The sequence below is a fragment of the Trachypithecus francoisi genome, unplaced genomic scaffold, assembly GCF_009764315.1.
Source record: "Trachypithecus francoisi isolate TF-2019V2 unplaced genomic scaffold, Tfra_2.0 Lachesis_group20, whole genome shotgun sequence".
In the NCBI taxonomy this organism is placed as follows: domain Eukaryota; kingdom Metazoa; phylum Chordata; class Mammalia; order Primates; family Cercopithecidae; genus Trachypithecus; species Trachypithecus francoisi.
In genome coordinates, this window is record NW_022681466.1 from 47,242,047 (window position 1) to 47,269,449 (window position 27,403).

At 44.3% G+C, this 27,403-nt stretch overlaps 2 protein-coding genes across 2 annotated transcripts; one reads left to right on the forward strand and one right to left on the reverse strand.

The window, feature by feature from the left end:
- The first annotated feature begins 6,701 nt into the window (after nt 1–6,701).
- CCL1 (C-C motif chemokine ligand 1) lies at nt 6,702–9,955 on the forward strand. Its single transcript, XM_033181919.1, has 3 exons — nt 6,702–7,233; nt 8,422–8,533; nt 9,677–9,955. The coding sequence occupies exons 1-3, from the start codon at nt 7,158–7,160 to the stop codon at nt 9,777–9,779; spliced, it is 291 nt and encodes a 96-aa protein (XP_033037810.1). The 5' UTR covers nt 6,702–7,157; the 3' UTR covers nt 9,780–9,955.
- Nucleotides 9,956–11,939: 1,984 nt separating this feature from the next.
- On the reverse strand, nt 11,940–14,327 carry CCL13 (C-C motif chemokine ligand 13). Its single transcript, XM_033181920.1, has 3 exons — nt 13,980–14,327; nt 12,977–13,091; nt 11,940–12,536 (listed from the first exon to the last, which is right to left on the reverse strand). The coding sequence occupies exons 1-3, from the start codon at nt 14,053–14,055 to the stop codon at nt 12,431–12,433; spliced, it is 297 nt and encodes a 98-aa protein (XP_033037811.1). The 5' UTR covers nt 14,056–14,327; the 3' UTR covers nt 11,940–12,430.
- Nucleotides 14,328–27,403: the final 13,076 nt, after the last annotated feature.

Consider the following 27,403-nt stretch of genomic DNA (forward strand, 5'->3'; position numbering starts at 1 on the left):
ACATGGCCAGCAAATCACAAGAGAAAGAGCCTGGCCTGGGAATTAAGAGGCAGGGTTGTCTCCAGGGCCCTGTTACCAAGTCCCCACATGACGATTTGCTTTTTCGTTCTCAGCCTCAGGCTACTCATCGGTAATATGACCTGGTCTACCCCAGGTCTTCCTAAGGGCTCTTCCTGCTCTACGGGAGTGGGGGCCAGGAGGGAGAAGATGGAAGGGCACGTTCATCCAGTGTACCCCTGAGCACCAAGCTGTGCATGGCATATGCCTGACCCCAGGGACCCCTTGGATACTCACAGAGACATTGCAAGGTGAATATTTTTGATACAGCATCAAACATCTCAAGAGCCACGATGCGGAGTTCACAATAAATTCTGAGTTCAAGGTGCTTGCTGAGTGTCAGATGTAAGGATTGCAAGTGTGGTTCTTAGAGTGGGTGAGGGACCTAAATACCTCAAAGGCCAGGTTCAGTCCCATTAGGTTTCACTGCCTTTGAGCCTCATCAGAAGGGGAAGGGGCATTTCTGGTAACCTCCCGAGCAGGCCCTCTCCGCATGACTGTTTGCTGTTAACAGGCCAGATCTGACTGCTGGTGCCAGTAGGGATGGGCAAGTGTGATGCTTTGAGCATAACTGGTGGGCAGGAGTCTGCCCTTGCCTGGAGATCCTGAGAGTCAGTAAATGCTAAGCTAGAGAGAGTCCCAGTGGCCATCCAGGTTAGGGGCTTTTGCCAGGGTAGAGAAATGGTGGGACTGGATTACATGAGAAGTGTTTTCATTTGGAAAAGTCTGCCCTGCATTTAGAATATGGGGATCTAGAGCAGACAAGCATGTGTCTTGTTGACCAAAGCTTCCCGAATGATCCATATAAGAATCCCATTTCAAAGACAAGAGTTGCTGAATTAGGCCAACCTTCCCACTTTTTGGGTGAGGAAATTGAGGCTCAGAGAGAGGAACTTGCCCAAATCCTACAGAGAGCAGGTGGCAGAGCCAGCTCATACACTGATTTTCACATGCTCCCATACGCAACCTCGACCCTCCTCATCTCTCACCAGAGCTCTTTCCCAGCCTTCCCAACCTGGTTGCCTCCTTTCAATTTGTTCTAGCCTTTGGCACCAGCCCTCAGCCCTCATCACAAATTGGGCCACCCTCTGTCCTGAGCAAAAGATTAGCTCAGGCCCTCTATCGCCAACAGGATCAAGACAAAGCTCAGTAAACAGGATCTTGCACAACTGGGCCCAGCCCTCCTCACCCTTCATTTCTAGCCACCCCTTGCCATGCAGCCTCACACACCCCCAAGCTCTGAAGACAGCAGCCTACACATTTTCATATAGTGATGTCACTGTTCCCATTTTCTCAGAGAAATATGTCAGGCACTATTCTAAGTACTTTATATTTAATTTTCACAACAAGCCTATAAGCAGATGCTATTATTATCCCTGTTTATAGATGAGGTTCAGTGGTTAAGTAACTCAAAGAAGTTTTGCAAATAGTGTTCAGGGAAACTGGGACTAAGCACCAGGGCATTCTGGCTTCAGACCCCACCCTTATAACCCCTGCTCACCATGCTAGCCCCTGTTCCTTCTCCCCTCCCGACAAATCCTGCCTTTATCCCTGTAGGCCCAGCTGAAAGATGTTTGCTGAAAGAAAGAAAGAAGAAAGAAAGAAAGAAAGAAAGAAAGAAAGAAAGAAAGAAAGAAAGAAAGAAAGAAAGAAAGAAAGAAAGAATACATTGTTGAACTGCAACCTGTCACTGGAATCTCAGGTGTCAAATGGTGCCCATTAGCACAAACGGAAATTGCAGTCTTCTACTACACAGTGTGGTATAACCAAGCACAGGATAGCAGAGCTTGTTATCCTGATTCCAATCCAGGCAACCTGTGTGAACTCCTATCTATCTACTAACCTCCAGGGTCTTCATTTCTCCTCTTTGACATGAGCTCAGCCATAGTGATGTTAAAATCTCTCCTGTCTTCTGCTAATAGTTACTGCACACAAGTGCAGTGTTAAATGCTGCAGCATGAAATGCTGACCGTGGCAGAGAGACTCCTGCTCTCTGGAAACTTCTAGAGAGGAAGGAGTGTGACCTACCAGGAAATTACACTAGCGTGAGGTACCTGCTGTGAGGAGTGAGCTGGGTTCACTTGGGGAGCTCCGCGTTGGACAGCCTGCAAGAAGTTAGGCACATAAAGCAGGAAAGAGTATTCCAGGCAGAAGGGGCAGTAAATCCCAGTGTATGTGCGGACAGCAAGTGGGACTCTGTTGCTGCACGTCTGCTGACTGTGCTGTGCAGGACCCTCTGAGACCAACCAAGACAGTTGCATGTCACCCTGAGCATGTTGGTGTCAGAGTCAGCAGCACATTGAAAAGCTGGGTGCTTATGACATCCTTTGGGGCATCCCTTGGTTTTTGTGTTGCTATGAAGGGTTCTCTATGCCTCCTTCACGTTGTTTCTGAGATGTAAATAGGAGAGGGTTCCTTTAAAAAAAAAAAGTGCTAAATGTCAGGGGAAAAATAGGGGGAAAGGGAATGTGGGCAGAGTGTAAGGAGGTGCTGGAAAACATGAGAAAGGACTTTGAATCCCGAGGTGTTTGGGTGCTCAGGTCCTTGCTGTGGATTTGAACTTGTGCTTGCAGGAGGTAGGGGGTCTGGTGCAGACTTGAAGACCCAAGAGGACACCCTGCTTAGGTGGGCAATGACACAAGCCTTGGTGTGAGTGTCAAGCAGCACCAGATGAGAAGGAAAAGAGACCAGGAAATGGCCCCAGTGGGAGAGAGGGTGGCACTGCCTGGAGTCATGTGCTGATGCTGAGAGTGGTCCAGGATGGAGAGGAAAAGAAGGACACAGTTTCATTGAGCATCTACTATGTGTCCGGCCCTGTGGTGAGCATTTCTGCACACTCTGCAGCTCATAGGACATTGTCTGTCTCCTTGAAGCACTAACCTCGACTTAGCACAATTCCCAATACCAGGGGATTATGTTTGTCTTGTCCCGCTGTGGTATCCCCAGTGTCTGGTACATGTTAGGTGCTCCATGATGATTTTGAATGATCCAACTTTTTATTTTCCTCTCCCCTCCCTCCTCTTAAATCTCACTTGATCCTTCGGATAACCTCAAATAAATGTGTTTGAGGTTTGGGAAGTTTATTTATTTTTATTATTTTATTTTATTGTATTGTATTTTATTGAGACTGGAGTGTTATTCTGTTGCCCAAGCTGCAGTGCAGTGGTGTGATGTTGGCTCCCTGCAACCTCGGCCTCCAGGGGTCAAGCGATTCTCCTGCCTCAGCCTGGGGAGTTTATCTTAAAAACAGTGAGGAGAGTTGTGCTAAGTCCAGTTAGCTGTGGAGCTTATAATGAGAGAGCAAAGGCTCAGAAAGTGTAAATTACTTGCCTAGGGTCAAGTGGTGGAGCTGAGATCTGACCCAGTTGTGTCTGACTATCCTGCATTTCCTCTATAGCTTGCTTCCTCCCTAGTTGAGGGAACCCAGAAGACTTGACCCCAGAGCTGGACAAAGCAAGACCAGTATTTCTGTGCTTGTGTGATGCTGGGTAAATGACTTCTCCTTTGTTGGTTTCTATGCCCTGATCTGCAAGGATCAGGCTGAACTGTAACTGCAAGGCGAGCAAGCAGGGCCAAGCCCCAGGCCACTCGGGCCATCCAGGAGGAGGAAAGAGGGCTGGAACACTCCTGGACACCTTTGGACTCCACTGGGCGCGGCTGGAAGAGATGTCTTAAGAGGCAGCTGCGTGGGCTGAACTCTATCTGGTCTCTACCTATCCTCTTTTATTTGGTACTTATTTCATAAAAGATGACTAAGAAAACCTATCTCCAGGCAGTTCTGATTTTCAAATTTCTAACGAAGAAATGTGTTCATGTGAATAACTTGTTCAGTGTTTATTCTGAGAGCATCTCTTATACATCAGTCCATCCTATGCCATCTGTCCCAGCTTGTTCAGTTATACAACTATTTAATTGAGTTATTACTTGGTCCTAGTCTTTGTGCTAGAGCCTAGAGAAGTCTGTGCCCTTGGCAGTCACGTTGGGGTGGAAGAGACACCTATGAGAAACATTATGTTCCTGTGTGATAAGAACATCCAGCCAGTTCCTTCCATGTGCTGAGGAAGCCTGGAAAGGAAAAGCATGACTAAATCTTGCTATTCTCTTTTTGCCTGTGCAGGTCTGACTGTGGCCACAGTGAGGCGGGGGAAGGGGAAGCGAGTGGTGGAGAGGGCAGCCCTGTTTCCCTTCTTGATTGGGCTGGCCAGCAACCCCAGGAGGAGGGGAAGAGCAAAGAATTTCCAAGGTGGCCACATTTTCCCCTGTCTGTTTCCTGCATCTAAAGGATCTGCAATTACATTAGGCTGATGGACCACCCGCTTGTGTCTTCTCTCTCTCCTGACACCCTATGGTAAAGGCAGAAAAAAGTATTCATCTCTTGTAGAAATACCATTCGACCCAGCAATCCCACTCCTGGGTATATACCCAAAGGAATATAAATCATTCTATTATAAAGATACAGGCACACGAACCTTCATTGCAGCACTCTTCACAATAGCAAAGACATGGAATTAACCCAAATGTCCATCAATGATAGACTGGATAAAGAAAATGGTACACCCTGCACATGTGCCCCGGAACTTAAAATAAAAGTTGAAAGAAAAAGATGGATGCATAGCGCATAGTAGGATGAATAGCACATAGTATTTATTCATCTCTAAGGACAAAGAGAATAAGATAGAGACAACAGTAGTTTGTGGTTTCAACCACTTTTCAGGTGGCAGGAAGCAGTGGAAAGGATAAATCGTCCTTGGTTGGTCTGAGCAGAGGAAGTTAGTTGTGGACTGTGCAAAAAGTATATTCTCAGAGGCAGTTGCACATGAAGATGAAAAGACCAGGTCTCAAGTTCCATTGTCCCTGAGGTCAGCATGACCTTGGACAAGTTACTTTCCTCTCATTTCATCATAATATGAAGTGATTATACGAGATATGTGATTATCTTCTGGTGTCTGAGAAAATTACCTGGAAATTTTTTCTTTTCAACATGTACAGACACATGTGTTTTGATTCTGATTCTGAAATGGGACTAAGATATTCAGATTTGTGCAAAAGCTCTCCCAAAAAACTTTAAGAGCCATTGTTGTAGATCGTCTGAAGGAGCCCTTTCAACTTGGACATTCCCATGTTTGGAGGGTGGACTAAAGGAAAGTGTTGCAGGAATTATATGGCGATCCAGCCATGAGGGTTCTCACAAGAGGCTGAGATCCTATCTGCTAGATATGACAGAAGTGTCTTTGTGGAGACAATGACATTTGCAGCGGGTAGGATGTTCGCAGAGGGAGATAGAGAGGTGGGCTCTGCAGGTGGAGGTTATAGCAGGAGCAAAATCCCAGAGATACTACAGCAAGTGGCAGTTATTTGCAATCAGGAATTGCAGTTAACCGAATGTGCTGGCATCCACTGAGGCATACAGACAGTGTGGAGCCACTGCGGGTTTTTGAGCTGAAGAGGGCACAATCAGAGTAGATCAGTCTAGCTGTCACTCTGTATAAGGCACACAGGCCTCATGATTTCAATGCCTAGATTTGGCTCAGCTACTTTTTCTTGAGCACCTACTATGTGTTCTTTATTCCAAGCACTGCATACATCTTCATGACCCAGTCTTCTCTGTAATGTGCATCCACATCTCTCTGCAACCACTCTCTCACTCCTGTCACTCTCCTTGGACCCTACACTTCTGCTTTTCCTGATGATTTGAAATGAAGTGTGCTCCCTTATGCCTTGTTGTCCTCATACAAAACCCTGCCTGTACTTGGCATTCCCCTCTCCACATCAGCACACAGGAGATGTTGCTTAAAGAACATTCTCCTGGCTGGGGTAATGGCTCACACCTGTAATCCCAGCACTTTGGGAGGCTGAAGCAGAAGGATTGCTTGAACCTAGGAGTTCAAGACCAGCCTGGGGAACACAGTGAGACTCTATCTCTATGCAAATACAAAATTAAGAAAAGAATTATCTGGGTGAGGTAGTGCACACCTATAGTTCCACCTACTTGTGAGGCTGAGGCAGGAGGATCGCTTGAGCCCAGGAGTTTGAGGCTGCAGTGAGTTTGCACCACTGCACTCCAGCCTGGGCAACAGAATGAGACTCTAGAAAAAAAAAAAGGGGGGGGGAAATTCCCTGGCTGAGGTGGGAGGATCGCTTGAGCCCAGGAGTTTGAGGCTGCAGTGTGTTTGAGCCACTGTAGTCCAGCCTGGGCAACAGAGTGAGACTCTAGAAAAAAAAACAAAAAGGGAAAATTTCCCTGGCAGGACTCTCAGATGCTGGTGAGCAGCTCTCAGTCCTCTCTGTAACCCCGATATAACGCATCTATCTCTGTGCTTACACTGGGTGCCTTTCATTTGTTTATCTGTGAGCTGAAGAGAAGTGGCTCGAGGTCAGGCAGTGCTCCTCATTGATAACTGCCTTCCCTGGGGCTAACCAAGGACTTAGAACAGAATAAGCTGCTGAAAAGTGTTGAGGATTGAAAAAAAAAAACACAGAAAAAAATAGAAATGGCCAATATCTAGGCCAGTCACTTGACATAGAGAATGTTATTTAATTCTTATCGCACATCCTTGAGACATGCATTGCTATTTGCATTTTGTGTGAATATGCATTTGGGTAAGTTTATGTAATCCCTCCTCTGCAGAACTGGGATTCAAATGCAGGTGTCTCTCTGCTCAGGTCCCGACTCTTCTACCCTGAAGCAGCAGTACATGCCTGGATGGAATGACGTAGGGTTGGATAAGCCACACACAGGCCACTTCCTCTCACTTACTTTTCTTTGCCTCCCACTCAACCAGGACAGTTCCCACGTACTTTTTCAAGATTCTTATCTGCTCCCACACTTGGGGAAGTTCCCAATGTAACCTATCAATCCATCACCACAAATAACACCCAGGAGAGGTGGGGAAAGGAGTTTGCCACATGGTCACTGGGTGTGAGCAACTGTTCCCTGTCCCTATGGCTTCCCACTTGTGGCTCCCACCAAGGCCTGGAGTTTTGGGTGGAGATTTTTCAAATAAAAGCCCTCGGTATCTCAGGATGGCACAGTGGTGAGCTCTTAGCTTCACCAGGCTCATCAAAGCTGCTCCAGGAAGGCCAGAGCCAGACCAGAAGACATGCAGATCATCACCACGGCCCTGGTGTGCTTGCTGCTAGCTGGGATGTGGCCACAAGACGTGGACAGCAAGAGCAGTGAGTGTGGCAGGCATCACTTTGTGTCTCTCTAGGGAGGGCAGAAACATGGTCAGCCACTCTGGGGTTGGAGCAGACCTCCTTGAACTCACCAACTCAGTCTCCCCTCTTCCTATCTAAAGAGGAGGAATGGTGAACTTGGACTGGCTGGGGGTGAGGGCCAGTAGGAGAACCATGAGTTGGGGCAAACACAGAGAACTGAACTGCCAGCTTCAGTACAAGGAGGCACTGCTTCATCCAGACCCAAGGAAGGGAACCTGTGAGGTTACTTGGGTAAAGTGGGGAGGCCCGAGGTCCAGGGGAGGGCCTGGGTGTAGCTTCCACAGCGTGAGAGACACAAAGCAGAGTCTGAAGGCAAGACTGGGCTCTAACAGTTGGCTACTCTTGGGCAAGTCACTTTAGCTCTCAAACTCTGCTTTCTCTGTCAGTGAAATGGAGTTGATTATGTCTGCTCTCCAAGGCTGTTTGGAGAGTACCAATCTAGTCAGAGGCATGAAAGGGGTTGCAAACAGAAAAACTAGGAGGAAGAAGCTGGAGTTGGAATGCAGGTCTCTTGCGGGGTGTGGTGTGGGAGGAGAATGCGTAAATGAACAGAGTGGGAGTTGGGGGCTGGGAAAGAGCCGAGGACCAGGGCAGGAGGGGATTCAAGAGATTGAGTAGGGCAGCTAGCTAGTTCCTGGGAGCTCTTCCCTTGTCATCTCATCAGCCTGGAGTCCTCAAACAATTCCTAATCTTCCCCAGATCAGGTCTGTGACCTGTGGACCACCGTGTCCTGCATCAGACTGACCAGGTCCCCGGGGTGTGGGGCCCAGGGCCCTTGGACATGAGTATTGGGGTAGAGCCATGCATATGTGGTGAAATACGAAAACTGGATGAGCCTTTAGAAACCAGGCTCCAAAAAGTCTTATTTTACAGATGGGAAGTCTAGGGCCAGGGTGAAGGCACATCTTCCTCAAGGCCACTCAGCTGGGGTACGGGGAGCTCAGATCTGAACCCCAATCTTCTGACTCTTTACCTAGCCCCAGAACGAGGTGGCTGATGAGACAGAGCCATGCCGGCACCCTCCGGATGTGGTCCCCAAACCAGTGCTTGTTCTGGGAGGTGTTTTTTTGCTTGTTTTTTAAAAATTGTGCTACAGGTGAGAGTTTGAGAAATGGATGCAAACCATCGTTTATGTTCCTCTTCCAGTGCAGGTACCTGTCTCCAGATGTTGCTTCTCATTTGTGGAGAAAGAGATTTCCCTGAGGGCAATCCAGTGTTACAGAAATACCAGCTCCAGCTGCTCCAACGAGGGCTTAATGTAAGTGATCACCTGCTCAATCTCTCCCTAGAGAACAGAACCCCGCCAGCCTGGAATTAGAAGAGTAGACACTAGATGACAGTATTTTACCGGAATAAGGTTTCTAAACCCAGCGTTGCCAGCATCTGGGTGCAAACCGCGCTTGGGCACTAGAGGGAGCACGGAGCTTCCCAGCAGGAGTGAAGAAGGACGCATCTGTGCTCCTGCAGTGACTTGTGTTTCCTGAAACTCCAAGGTGCCAAGTATTACATCCCAGCATTATGAGCTAAGAGGAAGGAATTGTTTAACAAAAGCACAAGGGGTTATTGTGCACTGGAAAGAGCAAGGGAACCAGGATTAGTTCCTGCCTCTAGATTTGGAACCCATAGTCTTGGATGACCGTGGACGGGTAACTCCTTTGTACCTAATTATCTGCGTATCCTTCTGTATTCCTTATCGGTGAAGGGGCATAAACATAGCTGCATCACAGGGTCTTTACAAACTTAACTGGGGTAGCTTTCACGTACTAGTCAGTATTTTAAGGCTTTTTTGTGTATATTTTCTCTGTCGATTCTCTTGGGGTACATATTTTTGTTATCATGAAAAGTGAGGTTCAGGAAGGTAGAGATATTTGTCTAAGATCAACCAGATAGTAAGAGACAGAGGTGGTCTACAGATTGGACAATAGTCCAGTTTAGGAAGTAGACAGATCAGAAGAGAAAAATACACACACACACACACACACACACAGGCGCGCGCGCACACACACACACACACGCACCAACACACGAGTCCAACGCAACAAGTAAGGCCCCAGATGGACACAGAAACATTAAAGTTGGAGCAGACAGCTATTCTAGGATGGGAATTTCTCATCCCACCTAATCGTTATAATGTTTTCAGGCTCTTCAGCCCCACCCTGATACACCAAATTGAAACCAGGAGAGGGGTCCAGGAAGCTCAATTTATAAGCTCCTGGTGCTTTGGCTGTTCCCCACCATGCAAACCACACATCCTGTACAGCAACTTCATTTACAGAGGGGAGCCCAAGGCCCAGCAAGAGCAGCTTAGGGGACCTGGCAGCCGGAGGGGGCAGGACTTGTGTGGTGCTCACCCAGTGGTGGCTTGGGTGGTTCAGCCTTCTCTCTTATTCTCTGTTCACAGATTCAAGCTGAAGAGAGGCAATGAGGCCTGCGCCTTGAACCAGGCTAGATGGGTTCAGAATCACATTAAAAAGCTGAGCCACTGCCTGCCAAAAAGAAAATGAGCAGATTTCTTTCCATTCGGGGCTCTGGAAACCACGTAGCTTCACCTGTCCCGGAAACCCCCAGTCCTATACCATTCCTTGTGCTCCGCTTTCGCTGGGTCACAGAGGATCTGCTTGGTCTTGATAAGCTATGTTGTTGCACTTGATACATTTAAATTACAGAATTATCAACCCCCCGACCTCTGTGTCTCTTGGATTTCAGAGTGAAAACTTGATTGGCATTGAGAGGTGGAAGCCAGGGGCTGAAGGATGGGGCAGGAGGAGGGAGACATGTTGCATCTGGTGCCAGGGGAACTGAGCTAATAAGTGACTCAGTACCTCTCAGTGACTGCCTTTGTCCTGGGGGTAAGCTTTGACTCGGGGTGGTGGTGCAGACTCTCTGCCTCTAGATTTGGCTGCCAAGAGGGGTACAGTGGAACAGAAAGTTGGGGTTCACAGCTGGGTCCACATTTGGGTGCAAGACCCTTCTCCGTAAGAAGAGAAAAATACACACACACACACACACACACACATACACAGGTGCACACATACACACATGCACCAACACACGAGTCTAACACAACAGGTAAGGTCCCAGATAGACAGAAACATTTCTCTGCCCAGCGGCCTCAGGGGGTGATGTTATCACCAAATCACAGCTGCCCTAGCTGGAAGGGATCATGTGAGGTTGTCTGCCTGTAAAATGTTGCTAAACCTATTTTACAGATGAGGTGACTGAGGGCTAAAAAGAGATGCAGCAATTCAGGGGCAGATCTGGTGTTAGAGCCCAGGGCTGTTGCCTCCCAGGACAACTCCTCCAGGTGTCCCAAATTGCCAAGTGTACTGCCTGATGCAGCGTGGTACCAGATCTGGGGGACAGGCCCTGCTGTTGTCAGCAGTGCCCATCTCTCCTTGAGGAAGATCTCGGTGGGTGTCCAGGCATGGATGGGTTCCGGGTCTGACTGAAATGCCCACCCAGCTTATCTGGAGGAGTGAAGCTGTCTTGGGAAGAGCAGGAGAACCCTTGGTGGACATACAGGAAGAGGAGGCCCGATGCCTTAAAAGGGACATTCACAAGCTCCAATTTGTACAACGTGTGATTCAAGGAAGAATAGCCAAGGAAGGAAGTATTTCTAGGTCTTGGGGTTGGCACATCTTTACCTTTAAAGGTCACTTTTAGAAGACAAAGGTCTCATGCTATGTTTCCCTCATTCCCCATTCAATACGTCACACATCTAGCCCAGTCTTCTTAATCTGTTTCCTCCCCTCCACTCCCATGACTGCCCTTCCTCAGCCCTTATGAATGCCCCCATCACACATCTGGCCGTCTTCTTTATCTGCCTCCTCTCTTCCACCCCCGTGACTGCCCTTCAGCCCCTATTTTCTCTTGCTTGGACTATTGCAGTAGGCTGTTTTCAGCCCTCCCTTCTCAACTCCATCTTATCCACAGCCAAAAGCTACTCTTCCTGGCATCCATTCTTCCCTCTGGATGACTCAAAAACCTTCACACCTTCCTCCTGCCTTCAGAACTGAGTCTAAATTCCCCACCCTGATATTCTAATTCCTCTAGAACCTGCCCTCAACTTTCCTTTCTACATGTCTCCAACTTTTACACTCCGGAAACCCAAATCTGACCGTTTGGGGATATTCCTCCCAGGCCCTCTCCCCACATTGCCCTCTTGGACCTCCCCTAAAAGAATCTTTGCTATGACCACACTTTCCCATCCTCTAAGGTCTATTCGGCCCAAGTGCCCTCCTTCTTCCCGACCAAGGCTGAGGCTCACTAGGACTTGGTCATCTGGTTTCCCGCTGGGTGTCAGGTGCACATGAAGTCTGAATCACTTGCTGCTTTGCGTGGGGAGGCATAGATTGGGGTGGGAGACTAGAGGGGGAGGGAGGGGTTTACTTTTGGCAGGAGTATGATTTTAAAGAAGGAAATGAACTGAATATGAAACTGATGAGTTGCGAGCCAGGAGCGCCCATGCTGAGGACTGGAGCCATTGTTCCAGAACAGCCTGGGCTGGTGAGGCAGGCCCTCCCTGAAACTCAGATGAGCCAGGCTAGCCTCACAGCCAGGGCCTCTGTACATCCACCATCCACTGGCATGCTCTGCCATCCACCCACACCTCCTAGAGCTCCTACTGGTTGGAAGTCACTCCTGAAGAAAACATCACTGTGTAAGAGATTTTAAATAAAGTGTATTTTCTGTAAAATGTCAGCAGTCCTACCATTGCATTCATCTTTCCACAATAACATATTTAGCAACGCCTCACATTCACCTCCCTACATTGGGAGGATGCATCGCCTCCCTACATTGCAGCATCCCTTCATGTCCATGACTCCCACAGGCACGCTCTCAACCCCTGGGAGCCGAAGAGAAACCCACTGCCAGCAGCTCACAGTGGAAGAGAAGGGGGCTTACAGACAGCAGCCAACTTGCTCAACGCCTTGCTTTAAAAAAGATCACCAATACTCAAATAAACTCCAAACGAGCAACAAGTCATATAATAGCCAATATTACTTAACACATCGTACATTTTGAATCACAAAACAGAATGCATCTGATTTGAAAATTGTGGTAGAAATATTCCAAAGTATAGAAGAGGAGGCCGGAGGAGAATGGAAAAGTCATTTCACATACTCCAGCTTGATTTCAGTGGGGGTAGCAGAGTTCAAGTCTTCAGCGTGTGAGCTTTCTGGCCCAGGTGTTTCATACAATTCTGGACCCACTTCTCCTTTGGGTCAGCACACATCTCCTTGCCCAGTTTGGTTCTGAAGCTGTGGAGGAAGGAAAGCTGGTGGAATTAGATGGAACCCTTTGAGGGTTTACCTAGAAGATGACACACTGGGCTCTGAACCTGCCTGGCCCAACTGCTACAGGTGAAGAGGCACCCCTACAGGACAGGAAGTAGGAGGTGTGTGGACAGAAGGGGTCTCTGGAGGCAACCAGTACTCTTGCTTCCCCTGGGAAACTGATTCTGGCATCTGCTAAAGGGTGTGGGCTGGTGCCCATCCAGCAAGCAGGGCATGGGAAATTATAGGCCCTCTTCGGGCCTGTTGTGCAGCCAAAATAAGAGGATTTGCATCACATAGTCTGGTTAGATCTCATCCTGAGTAAGACCCCAGGTCAGTCTGATGTCTGTCTCCTGGGGCAGAACTTTGGACTGGGGAATGTGGGGTTGGGGAGGAGCCAGGTGAGCAGGGACTTTTCTACACACATGACAGCCTTCTGGGGACACCGGCTGGTGGTGATCCGATAGCTCTTCAGCCTCTGCAAGGAGATCTTCTTACTGCTAAATGTGAAGCAGCAAGTGGATGGGACGTTGAGTGCATCTAGAAATAGTCACAAAGAAAAAACCTTTGAGAATATGTTAGGCTTTTCTCAGCTTGAATACAGCAGGGAGCATCTGTATGGGATGCAAAGCAAAGAGGAAGAAGTAGATCTTACCTACCTCCAAGCCCAGCGCTCCTGCCCTAGACCCCGAGGTGAGGTGGGACCTGTGACATGGGCCTCAGGATCTCAAAGGCTCAGCTGCATGGTGGGGACATGTCACTGCCATCTAGGGGAGGCCACGGGCAAGGCCAGTGGGAAAGGTCCTAGGTGTGGTCCCAGATGTGCAGAGTTGGGGACGATCAGATGAGGTCAAAGAAAAGGCCCTAAATTTGGAGTCAGAAGCTTAGGTTTCATTCTTGTTCTGGGATAACCTGGAGGTGGGTGGGTAGGGTCCCTTCTGTCTCCAACATGGGCTTCAGCTTTCTATCTTTAAAATTAGATGTTACAGTGAACCTCTGAGGAGCCTTACTATTCTGGTGGGCGTAGAGTGGGGCACTTGGCTGGGCATGGCTGCTCACGCCTGTAATCCCAGCACTTTGGGAGGCCGAGACGGGAGGATCACTTGAGGTCAAGAGTTTGAGACCAGCCTGGCCCACATAATGAAACCCCTTCTCTACTAAAAATACAAAAATTAGCTGCAAGTGGTAGCGGGTGCCTGTAATCCCAGCTACTCAGAAGGCTGAGGCAAGAGAATCGCCTGAACCTGGGAAGCAAAGGTTGCAGTAAGCCAAGATCTCAACCCTGCACTCCAGCCTGGGCAACAGAATGAGACTCGATCTAAAAAAAAAAAAAAAAAAAGTGGGAGCCCTTGGGCTTAGGTCTTCCTTGAAGAGAGAAACAGAGGGAAAGAGAGGGAGAGGGGAGGTGGGGAGGTGACAGTGACTTACCTGGCTGAGCAAGTCCCTGGGGATTGAAAGCTGCTGTTACAAGCAGCAGGCACAGAAGCGCTGCAGAGACTTTCATGTTAAAGGGTAAAAGTTGGAGATTTCACAATGTTTCTTTGCCTCTCTGCTCCTCTGGCTGTTCTGCCTGCCTTTTATAGGGAGTTGGGAGGCTTGGAGCCCTCAGAGGACCTTGGCCTGAGTAGGGTGTTGACCAAGTCATGATGAAGGGGGATCCTGAATCTGCTGAGCTGGAACTGGGCACCAAAGACTTTTCTAGGAAATGCAAGAGGGAAGCTGAGGGCAGAAGCAGCATGGCATGGCTTCCTTCTGGCTGTCCAGGCCTCAAGGAACCAGAGAGGAAAAAGGGACACAGATGTGCCCCAGCCACTCACCATGGGAAGCCATCCAAGGAGCTGTTTTCTGCTTACTTTCTCTAGCAGAAAAAAGAAAAACAATGAAAATTAACTCCTGTAGAGAAAAGAGCGCTGTGCTAAGGACTCTGTTCATGGTATGTATTTAGTTTGAGGAGGTATGTACCATTATGATCATGCCCATTTCATAGATGAGGAAATGGATGCAGAGAGATTAAATAACTTGACCAAAGTCTTCTGGGAAATGAGTAGGAAAGCTAGAAGAGAAAGCTAGTCTGCTTATATTTTACCACTAAGGTAGTTTCAAACTTTCTTTTAGCTGCAGAAGTCTTTTTCCAAGTCAACTTTTATGTGGAAGTCTAGTATCTGAAACAGATTAAGTCAGGTTCTGATGACAGGGGCTCCTTAAATTCCACAATATGACCCCTTCTGCCCCTCAGGCCCAGAGGGACATGGTTCAAACACCTCTGACTGATGCAAGCCCCCTGTTTCCAGGAAGGACCACTGGGTTTCTGGAGCTGTTGATGGGAGGATTGGGGTGGCCCTCAGAGCAAAGAAGTGAGGTGTTTGGCCCATTCCTGGGCTCTTCCTGCGAGGGGCACATACCTGGGAGCTGGGAGTTGGGGAGGGAATGGCTTAGAATGGTTGAACATGTCCCTTCCCCACTCATCCCTAGCTCCAAGACTTGGCACAATTTTTGTGCCTTCCTGGAATACTCATCCCTCTGCATTCCACTCTAGCAAAATAAGCCCAGGGAAAGTAAAGGGAAGAAATAAACAGCTAGGATTAGAGAAATAGGAAACAGTAAATATTAGAAAGGATAGATGAAGCCAAAAGTTGGTTCTACAGCCTACAATGAAGCTAAAACTCTCCTGAACTGACCATGAAAAAAAAAGAAAAAAAGAGGCCAAGGCCAGGGGGATCTCTTTAGATCAAGAGTTCTAAAGCAGCCTGGACAACATGGTAAAACCCTGTCTCTACTAAAAAAAAAAAAAAAAAAAAAAAAAAAATAGAAAAATGACCCAGGCATGGTGGCATGTGCCTGTAATCCCAGCTACTTGGGTGGCTGAGGCAAGAGAATTGCTTGAACCTGGGAGGCAGAGGTTGCAGTGAGCCAAGATTGTACCACTGCAACCCAGTCTGGGTGACAGTGAGACTCTGTCCCAGAAAAAAAAAAAAAAGAAAAGAAAAGAAAAAGAAAAAAGGAAAAGGTACATATAACCAGTTGCAGAGCCTGCAGACACCAAAAAGAAAATAACAAGAACCTTATGCCCAGAATTTAATTTAGAGGAAATGGATGAATTTCTCAAAAATCTAACTCACCAAGGTGCACAAACAAATAAAAAATAGAGAGTCATTCTAAAGCTATTAAAGAAAAGGAATCAGGAATTGAAAGTCTTCCCACAAAACATTCTCTGGGCTCAAAGGGCATAAACAGCTAATTCCTCCAAGCATTGAAGGAAGCAATCATTTCAATCTTGTGCAATCACTTCTAGAGAATATCAGAAGATTGTACATCACTCAGTTCATTTTGAGTCCTACCTAACTTTGACACAAAAATGTGTCAAGACCCACATGAGAAAAGGATATTATAAGTTTGTCCCTTCAGACACACATTCCATTCTTTTCCATTCTATTCTCTGCCTTAGGAAACCAGTCTTGGTGGGTCACATCAGTGAGGTCGCTGGTCTTCTAGCTTTTGACTGGGTTTAGGCACAAGGGAGCTTCTGAGGACATTAGAGCAGGGAGAAGAGTTAAGTTGAGATTCTTCTTCCTATGTTGTCTCCCTGTGTTCCTCAACCTGGATATATCCCTCAACTAATGGTTTTAACTTCTTTCAAGGTGGTTTCTCTATGAGTCTCCTATCTGGGTTTGCTGAGCTACCCCCTGTTCTTTCTTTTTAGTTGTAGGAGTATAATCATGTTCTTTTTAAAAATATTTTAAGTTCCTGGATACATGTGAAGGACATACAGGTCTGTTACATAGGTAAGCATGCGCCATGGTGGTTTGCTGCACCTATCAACCCATCACCCAAGTAATAAGCTCCACCTACATTAGCTATTTATCCTGATGCTCTCCCTCCTCTCACCCCCTGACAGGCCACAGTGGAATAGCCAAGACAATCTTAAAACAAAAAGAACACAGCTGGAGGTATCACGCTGCCCAGCTTTGAACTATACTACAAGGCTATAGTAACCAAAACAGCATGGTACTGGTACAAAAACAGACACGTAGACCAATGGAACAGAATAGAGATCTCAGAAATAAGACCACACATCTACAACCATCTGATCTTTGACAAATCTGACAAAAATAAGCAATGGGGAAAGGATTCCCTATTTAATAAGTGGTGCTGGGAAAACCAGCTAGCCACAGGCAGAACATTGAAACTGGACCCATTCCTTATACTTCATACAAAAATGAAATCAAGATGGATTGAAGACTTAAATGTAAAACCCCAAACTATAAAAACCCTAGAAGAAAATCCAGTCAGTACCATTCAAAACATAGGCACAGGAAAAGATTTCATGATGAAAATGTCAAAAGCAATTGCAACAAAAGCAAAAATTGACAAATGGGATGTAATTAAACTAAAGAGCTTCTGCACAGCAAAAGAAACTATCATTAGAGTGAACAGACATCCTACAGAAAGGGAGAAATTTTTGTAGTCTAACCATGTTCTTAATAGCCTAAGGATACTAAACACCCCTGTGGTCTCTCTTCACTCACTTATGTCTTTGTAAATAGCTTCTTTACTAAACCTTTCTCCAAGTCTCCCATTTTAAGTGTTACCTATTTCTTGCTGGGACACTTAACTGACATTGAATTGGCCCCATAAAATGGAACTTCCAAATAGGATTCTGGGATTGGGTTGCTCATATATTTTAGGTGCACCATGGAAAGGGGCACAGGAATAGGATCTGTTGACATCATGATTACTTTAATTACCACCAGTAGTAACATGGCAGACTACTTTAACAAGCCTCCCAGGTGATCCTGAAATACACGAAAGTTTGAGAACTATGGGATTGTAGCACGCCCTACTGTCATCACTGATTTATAAAGAATAGCCCTTACAGAGCTCTTAAGCATCCTGCCCTCCTCCCACAACCACATTGAAACATTTCTTAATACCTCGATTGAAGGGAATATCCCCCTGGACCTCCCAGAAGCTTGCACATAGATAGACTAGATCCATTCCAACAGATCCACTTCCCTGAGTCTCTGGATTCTTTCCTAGCATTCCAGAGAATTTCTGGCATTTCAACTTCATTAACTGCAGGCTTCTTATTTTTTAATTTTTAATTTTTGTGAGTACATTGTAGGTGTGTATTTTTATGGGTTACATGAGATATTTTGATGCAGGCATGCAATGTTTAATAACTACATCAGAGTAAATGAGATATCCATTGCTTCAAGCATTTATTGTCAGGTTGTTTATTTGAAGGTTTGCTTCTTTTTGATGTAGGCACTTAGAGCTACAAATTAATCTCTTAGCACTGCTTTTGCTGTAACCCATAGGTTTTGGTATATTGTGTTTCCATCATCATTTGTTTCAAGAAATTTTTCAGTTTCCCTTTTAATCTCTTCATTGACCAACTAGTCATTCAGGAGCATATTGTTTACATTCCATGTGTTTGTAGAGTTTCCAAAATGCCTCTTGTTATTAACTGCTAGTTTTATTCCATTGTGTTCAGAGAAGATACTTGATATTATTTCAATTTTTTGAATGTTTTAAAACTTGTTTTGTGGCTTAACATCTGACATATTCTTGAGAATGATCTATGTGCTGAGGAGAAAAATGTGTATTTTGCAGCAGTTGGATTAAATGTTTTGTAAATATCTATTAGATCCGTTTGGTCTATAGTGCAGATTAAGTCTGATGTTTCTTTGTTGATTTTCTGTCTGGATGATCTGTTTCAGTGTCTGAAAGTGGGGTGTTAAATTATCCAGCTGTTATTCTGTTGGAGTCTATCTCTCTCTTTAGCTCTAAAGATATTTGCTTTATATATCTGGGTGCTCCAGTGTTGGGTGCCTATATATTTGTAATTGTTATATCCTCTTGCTAAATTGACCCCTTTATCACTATATAATAACTCCTTCTGTCTCTTCTTTCATGGTTTTTGTCTTGAAATTTATTTTGTCTGATATTAGTATAGCCACGCCTGCTCTTTTTTGGTTTCCATTTGCTTGGAGTATCTTTTTGCATCCCTTTTGTTTTCAGTCTTTGCATGCCTTTATAGGTGAAATGTGTTTCTTGTGGGCAACAGATCATCAGGTCTTGCTCTTTCATCCTTTCAGCCACATTTTATGTCTTTTGATTAGAGAGTTTAGTCTATTTACCTTTAATGTTATTATTAATAAGTAAGGACTTACTCCTGCCATTTTGTTATTTGTTTTCTGGTCTTCTCTTCCTTCTTTCTTTCCTTCCTATCTTCCTTTTGGTGAAGATTATTTTCTCTAGTGGTATCACTTAATTTCTTGCTTTTTATTTTTTTGTATATCTGTTGTGTGTGTTTTTAGATTTGAGGTTACCATGAGAGTTGCAGATAATGTCTTATAACCCATTTTTAAAAAATTGATTACAATTTAATGCTGATTACATAAACAAAGAAAAAAACTGATAAAACTTATACATTTTAACTTCATCTCCTCACTTTTTAACTTTCTGTTGTTTCTGTTTATATTTTATTGTACTATCTGTGTCTTCAAAAGTTGTTGCAGATATTTGGATCAGTTCATCTTTTTGTCTTTCTACTTAACTTATGCATAGTTTACACACCAATTACAATGTTATTCTGTGTTTTTCTGTGTACTACTTTGGTGGTCTTGGGTAAGATCCAGAAGACTTCTCTGGACTACCAGGCAGAAATTCTTGTTCTTTTTTCTTATTTTGTCCCAAACAAACAGAGTATCTCTCTCTGTGCTGAGATGCCTGGAGCTGGAAGAGAGGTTACACAACTACCCCCGTGGCCACCACTGCTGGGACTGAACTGGATTGGACCTAAAACCCATATAGTACTTGGTCTTTCCCAGGGCCAGCTGGAACCACTAGCTGACTACCAGCTATGTTCACTCAAGGCCCTAGGGCTCTACAATTAGCATGTGGTGAAGCCAACCAGGTTTATGTCCTTCCCTCAAGGGCAGTAAATTCTTCCAGGTCTTAGGCAGGTCCAGAGATGCTGTCCAGGAGCCAGGGTCTGGAGTCAGAAACCTTAGAAATATACCTGTTGCTCTGTTCCACTGTGTCTGAGCTGGCACCTAAGCCACAAAATGAAGTTCTTTCCACCTTTTCCTTCCCTTTCCCCATGTAGAGGAGTCTCTCCTCATGTTCACCACCACCACCACAGGCCCATAAGCAGTAATGCCAGGGTACCTCCAATGTTCATTTGAGGTCTAAGGGCTCTTTGGTCAACTTGTGGTGAATGCTGCCAGGCCTGGGACTCACTCTTTAGGGCAATGGGCTCCCCTCTGGCCCAAGGTAGGTCCAGAGACACTGTACAAGAGCCAAGGCCTGGAACTGGGGACTCCAAAACCTACTTGGTGCTCTTCTCTACTGTAGTTGAGCTGCTAAACTCAAGACAAAGTCCTCTTTACTCTTCTCTCTGTTTTTCTCAAGCAAGGGGGCCTCTCCTTGTAGCTGTCATATCTGGGAATGTGCTGGGTCACATCTGAAGCCAGTATGTCTCATAGTCTCACCCAAGGCCTATAGCATGTACTACCTAATTATGGCTGCTGGTTATTCAGTGCCCCAGGGCTTTTAGTCAATAGGTGATGAATCCTGCCAGGACTGGGTCTTTCCCTTCGAGGTAGTGGATTCCCTTCTGCTCCAGGGTATATCTGGAACTATCCTGGAGCTAGGCCCTGGAATGGACGCCTCACAACCCTTCCTGATGCCTTACTGTGGCTTCCTACTGTGGCTGAGCTGTTTAGCATCCAACTTGTAAGACAACTTTTTTTTTTCAATCACTCTCTTTACAAGTGAAAAGAAGGGGTCTCTTTCAGAGCTGCAAGCTGTGCCACATAGGGTTGGGGAGGGGTAACATAAGCACTCCCTTGGCTGCCCCAGCTGGTGTCTCACTAGGTTGCATGCCGCCCACCAGTTCACAGCACTAGAATTTGCCTAGAAAGTGCAGTCCTTGTGGCCTAGACTGCCTTCCAAGTTTATTTAGAACAATTTAGCCAGAGCAATGTAGCCCATGGTGGCAAGGCTTGCCAGAATTAATGTTCCAACTACTGGCACAGATAATTCTTCTCTGGCCAGGGCAGGTCCAAATGCTCCCTTTGTGGGTGCTGGCTGAGTTCTACCTGGTGTTGGCAGCACTGAGTTCCAGTGCAAGTCCCCCAATCACTACACTTTCCGTCCCCCAAACACACACATTTTCTTTCCATTCCATGCAGCCACTGCCAAGAGATAGGTGAGGGTTGGTATTGGCAATTTGAGATTGTCTTTCCGACTCTCTTCAGTGCCTCTTTCAGTGATATGAAGTTAAAGCCAGGTACTGTGATAACTTACTAATTTTGGTTCTTATGAAGGTGCTTTTTGTGTGTAGATAGGTGTCCAATTTGGTGTTCCTGCAGGGAGGATGATCAATGGAGGCTTCTATTCAGCCATCTTGCTCTGCCTCCTTCTCTTAGACTTCTTTTTAAGTCTAGACTTCAATTAGCCAGTCTAGCTGACCATTAACATCCCTTCCAGGTACTTGTGCCAGTTACATTAAATTCTGAATTTAGGCGATTGAGCCCTATATGTTATTTTTCTCAGTCTAACACTCTTAAAATTGACTCACACACGTATGCCCCAAACTTTCCTATAAACTGGGTGAGTGAGGGGACATTCAAATCTTCCCAGCTGTAAAATCTCCTGTTTGTCCTTTCCTGTGATTCAGGACTTAATATGACATAGGAGAATGTGTTTAGGAGCCTGGAATCTGAGGTTAGTTAGGCATGAGTTCAAGTTTTATATCCATCATTTACTGGTTATGTGATTCACAGCAAATTGCTTCCCTCTCTGAGCCTCCATGAGGAAACTGTTTGGTAATCGCAATCTCATTGCGATGTTGGGAGAGTCAATAAGATAATGCATGGAGAGTTCTTAGCACAGTGCCAAAATTGTGTATTTCTAACAAGTTCTCAGGTGATTCTGATGATGCTTGTCTGGAGACCACTCTTGGAGAACTACTGCTGCTATGAGACTGGGGTTGCTGATCTCAGTGGGAGAAATGGGTTCCAGGAGCAACAAAAGCCAGGTGATGATGCTTGTTAAACAGCAGAGACAGAGTGGGCACAATTACCCCAAGAAGCCACAGGGGCGGAGTTGTAATCTGAGTGCTTTGATTGGCAGGGATTTGTGGCTATGACTATGGAATCCCTAGAAATGAAATAGATGAGATGCTTACTAAGGTGTTTCTTGACTTTAGGTAGAAAATTCTAGTGGGCAGAAAGCTAGCATAAATCCCTGTAGAAAACGCTCATATCTCTTACCCAGGTATCAGATCTAAGCCAGTTCATAGACCTGAAGTCTCTTGACAGATGGGCAGGCCAGGTCTTTTTGAGGAAGGGCCCTGCAATGCTAGATTGCCAGATGAAATACAGGGCACTTGGTTAAATGTAACTTTCAAATAAACAGGGAGTGACTTTTTTTTTTTTTTTTTTTTTAGCATAGATATGCCTCTTGCAATATTTTTGCTTAATCTGGCAATTCATAGATCTAATATTATAAATCTTCTTCCATGCCTTTTCCAGAAGAATCTGCTGCCAAAAATCAGGGTGACTCTATACTGGGGAAAGAAATAGAGACCTTCTGGGATTATTGCTGATGGCTCTGAATGGATGATATTCTATGAAGACCTGAAAATCTACCCTGGTTCACTAGTCACAGTGAGAACTTATGAAGGTCCTATGTTAGTAATGCAGTTATGTCTAGAGTAGAAGTTCAGCCAGCTGTTTCCCAATCCAATAATCTTTATATAACAGAAGTCTCCGAGATCTATAGAATCCTATTATTTTAGAATCTTTATGTTGCTGTAGAATCTTAGAACCCGAGCATCCTGCCTTCTGCCCATGATACTACTGGGCAATCTTAGTGCCCACAATCTTAAAGAGTAACATAATAGTGTTGGCAAATGTATGCAATGTTGTGGTTTTCAGAGATTCGTTTGCCTTTTAAAGTCTATTCTCAAGGAGTAACTTATTGGTAAGTTATGACGTAACAGATTAGAACTAAAACTGCTCAGTGAAGCAGAGCTGGGGCACCTTGTGCCTTTATTTTTCCCTCTTCATCTCATCTCACTTGTTAAGGTTCTGAGGAGCACCACAATGGTGCAGACTTTTCATTTTATAGGAAACATGTCTGACCGCTGGAGTGGCTACTGAAAAGGGGAGGGAGCCAGCACTAATCAATATGTTCAGCCTCCAGAGCTGAGTCTCTCCAGAAAGGCAAGCCTGCAGAAGAGGAGACTTCCACTGGGATGCCGGGAGAGAAAAGCCCATGCATTGACCATGAAAACATTACAAGACCATTTCCTTACTTCTTCCTTCATACCACCTGCACTTATAATATCCCATCACTATATGCGTTGCTTACAATATTCCATCAACCTGTAATTCCTTCCCAAACAGGAATCATTTGAGACCTGGTATAAATCACGTCTCATTTATGAAGACTTCCCAAACTACACAGATGTCAAAGGGGACCAAATCTGAAATAAATGGTTGGTCACCTCCCAGGGCAAGCTTTACTGTTTCTACTCTAGAAAATCCAGTCCCCTTTCTGGGCATTCTCAGAACAAGCACACCATCAAAAATGAATACTTATTTATGATATGAGGGTCTAAGAAGCCATAGGGGGTCTCCTCTGTACGAGAACTATTATATACTTCATCTTGCAAACCAGGCAGGAATAAACCAGGGTTGTCCCAGACAAATTGAGGTGCACCATCTTCCTCTCCGGGGGGACTTGGCATCTTACCAGTTGTTGCATCACCATTTTAGTTGTTTACATGTCTAGCTTCTGCTGCCCTTTCCTTCTGGGGAACTCCCAGGGGGGTTGCCTGGAGCTGCGCCTTCCAATGACCAAGTGGAAAATGCCAACAGGAACAACCCTGTATTCAGCACATGCTGGTACTAAGAATAAGCAAAGAAGCAGAAGCTTTTCTGTTGGAGCAGCATTTGGTAGAAACACATTTATGCTTTAAAAAATAATATATGATGACTTAGAACTCTTGAAAAGTATATCTCAAAAATCATAAAAATATTATAAAACAACATGTGCAGTTAATATTGACACAGAACCACATAAAATTTCTGTTGTTCTTTTTTTCTTTCCATGTGAGCATATTAGGAATTTTACTGGATAAATGTTGGTCTCCATTTGTTAGTTAATGCCATACCAAAAGTCATTTTACATATCTATGTAACTGAATTTCTTAACGATTGAATAGTCTTCTGTTAAATGGGAGAACTAGAACTTATCTATGACCATACAGTGCTATTTGGCATTTAGTCTATTTTATTGGGATAATAAGTGATGCTTGATGCTGTGAGGCACATAATAAATATTTATTAGTCAATGTTCCACCTTCCAGAGGTGACCACTACTTTGACTTCTGTCATCACTGATTGTTCTTGAAATTCACATAAATGGAATTATATGGCATGCACTCTTTTGTGTCTGAAGTCTTGTGCTTAATGAAATTTATTTTTATTTATTTATTTTTATACTTTAAGTTCTAGGGTACATGTGCACAACATGCAGGTTTGTTACATATGTATACATGTACCATGTTGGTTTACTGCACCCATTAACTCATCCTAGTTTATTACTAGTCTTCAGACAGATCCAGAAAATAGAGTAAGATACTAGATAAACATAACACCTAGACACACCTGTAAGGCATTTGTTGTCTATCACATGGCCCATTCTAGCTTAACACCCACCAACTGAGATGTAGTGAAATACTAAAATTGGATGCTCAGATTATATTTTTATACAATCCAAAAGTTCCTTAAATATAAAATTAAAAATTCCTCACTTAAAAAAATTTCTCTGATGACCAGTGATTTAAGTGAGGAATTTTTAATTTTATATTTAAGGAACTTTTGGATTGTATAAAAATATAATCTGAGCATCCAATTTTAGTATTTCACTACATCTCAGTTGTGGGTGTTAAGCTAGAATGGACCATGTGATAGACAACAAATGCCTTACAGGTGTGTCTAGGTGTTATGTTTACCTAGTATCTTACTCTATTTTCTGGATCTGTCTGAAGACTTGTAATAAAATAGGACACTAACTGGGTTCCATGTGATGTTTGCCCTTTCATATATCTTCTAAGTTGATATTTTTCCTCTCAAGTCCTTTTTAAAGAAAGTATACTGTATTTTACCAACCCCCATCTCTTTTCTCATAGCTCTTCTGTAGTGAATTAAACCTACTTGAGTTAAAATACTTCGTTTTCTTTTTTTTTTTTTTAAACAGAAAGTACTGCATAACACTGGGCCTTCTTAACTAAAATGCTCACCACTTAGTCTGTCTTTTTCTCCCCCCTTTTTTTTAATGACAGATGATTTTGTCCAGAAATTTTGCTGTTTTTCTTAGTGCTAATACCTTGCCTCTTATTCCTATACAGCAGGGTGGTAACATTGGCATCCCGATTAAATACTGTGCCTTAGGAGACTGGAAGTTTAAAAATGTCCAAGTCCTTTCAGTGATGAGGGAGTGGATTTTTTTTTTAAGTCTTTTTCTTAGAAAGCCAAAATGTTTGATTTTTTTTTCTTTTTGATTCTGAAATGTGTTGTGACAACAATGAACTATTTGTGATCTTAAATTTTTTAAAAAAATGTTTCTGTTTTCTGTGTGGTGTTTCTCATATTTAAATCCGAATGTGTGATGTGGCAGTAACAGGTTAACTTATTTATTTAGTACATAGGGCTTAGGTTTATACTCTTGGTTTCCACTCACACTAATGTCACATGGTTAAGGAAGAAAAATTTAGGCTCTCTGAAGTTTCAGATATTTAATCAATCAAAATGTGTTTCCTTCAAAGAGAGCTCTAAAATACTTAACTATGGTTATGAAGTTATTATACGCCAGGCACGGTGGCTCACGCCTTCAGTCCCAGCACTTTGGGAGGCCGAGGCAGGTGGATCACCTGAGGCCAGGAGTTAGAGAGCAGCCCGGGCAGCAGGGTGAAACCCCGTCTCTACTAAAAATACCAAAATTAGCTGAGTGTGATGGTGCATGCCTGTAGTCCCAGCTACTCGGGAGGCTGAGGCAGGAAAATCGCTTGAACCCAGGAGGCAGAGGTTGCAGTGAGCCGAGATCGTGTCACTGCACTCCAGCTGCTCAATGTAGTTTTTAAAAAATAATGTCGGCCGGGCGCGGTGGCTCAAGCCTGTAATCCCAGCACTTTGGGAGGCCGAGACGGGCGGATCACGAGGTCAGGAGATCGAGACCATCCTGGCTAATACGGTGAAACCCCGTCTCTACTAAAAATACAAAAACTAGCCGGGCGAGGTGGCGGGCGCCTGTAGTCCCAGCTACTGGGGAGGCTGAGGCAGGAGAATGGCGTAAACCCGGGAGGCGGAGCTTGCAGTGAGCCGAGATCTGGCCACTGCACTCCAGTCCGGGCGACAGAGCGAGACTCCGCCTCAAAAAAAAAAAAAAAAAAAAAAATAATAATAATAATAATAATAATGTCAGTTTTTTGTTCTGTTTATTGCTAGGCAATATTCCATTTGATGAATATACCGTACTTTATCCATTCTCCTAGATCTTTGAAATGCTTCTAGTTTTCTGCTGTTATGAATAAAGTTGTGATGAACACTCTTGTTCAAATCTTTTGTGCATATAGGAATACATTGATTTAAATATTTACTTAGAAGTGAGATTTCTGGGTCATTGGATAAACATATGTTTAATTTTATCACAAAACGCTAACCAGTTTTGCAAACTTTCCTCCAGGAACATATCAGATTTCCTTTTGCTCTATGTTTCCATCAATACATGGTATTATCAGTCTTCTCTATCTTAGCCATTTTGATGGGTTCGTAGTAGTATTTTATTAAGTATTCAATTGCCTTTTCTTGATTACTTGTAATGTTCAGCTCCTTTTCATATGTTTATTGGTTATTCGAATATTTTTGTGAAATGGCTGTTCACATTTTTTCTAAAAAAAAAAAACCTCAATAGCTTTAGTGGTACACATGGTTTTTGATTACATGGATGAATTGTATGGTGGTGATGTCTGAAATTTTAGTGGACCCATTACCCCAGTAGTGTACATTGTAGCCAATATGTACTTTTCTATCCCTCACCACCCTTCCACCCTTCCCCTTCTGAATCTCCAATGTCCATTATACCACTCTGTATGTCTTTGCATACCCATAGCTTAATTCCCACTTACGAGTGAGAACATATAGTATTTGGTTTTCCATTTCTGAGTTACTTCTGTTTCCATCCAAATTGCTGCAAAAGATGATATTTCATTCTTTTTTTATGGCTGAGTGGTATTCCATGGTGATATATATCAAATCTTCTTTATCCATTTATCGGTTGCTGGCCACTTAGGTTGGTTCCATATCTTTGTAATTGTGAATTGTGCTGCGATAAACGTATGCATGCAGGGATCTTTTGATATAATGACTTCTCTTCCTTTGGGTAGATACTCAGTAGTGGGATTGCTGGATCAAATGGTAGATCTCCTTTTCTTTGAGAAATCGTCATACTGTTTTCCATAGAGGTCGCATTAATTTACATTCCTACTAGCAGTGTGTAAGTGTTCCCTTCTTACCACATCCATGTCAGCATTTATTGTTTTTTAAATTTTTAACAATGGCCATTCTGGCTGGGGTAAGGTGGTATCTCTTTGTGGTTTTAACTGGCATTTACCTGATGATTAGTGATGTTGAACATGCTTTTCGTATTTCTTGGCCATATATCTATCTTCTTTTGAGAACTATCTGTTCATGACATTGGCTCACTTTTAACTGGGATGATCATTATTATTATTATTTACTGATTTGTTTGAGTTCCTTGCAGATCCTGGATATTAG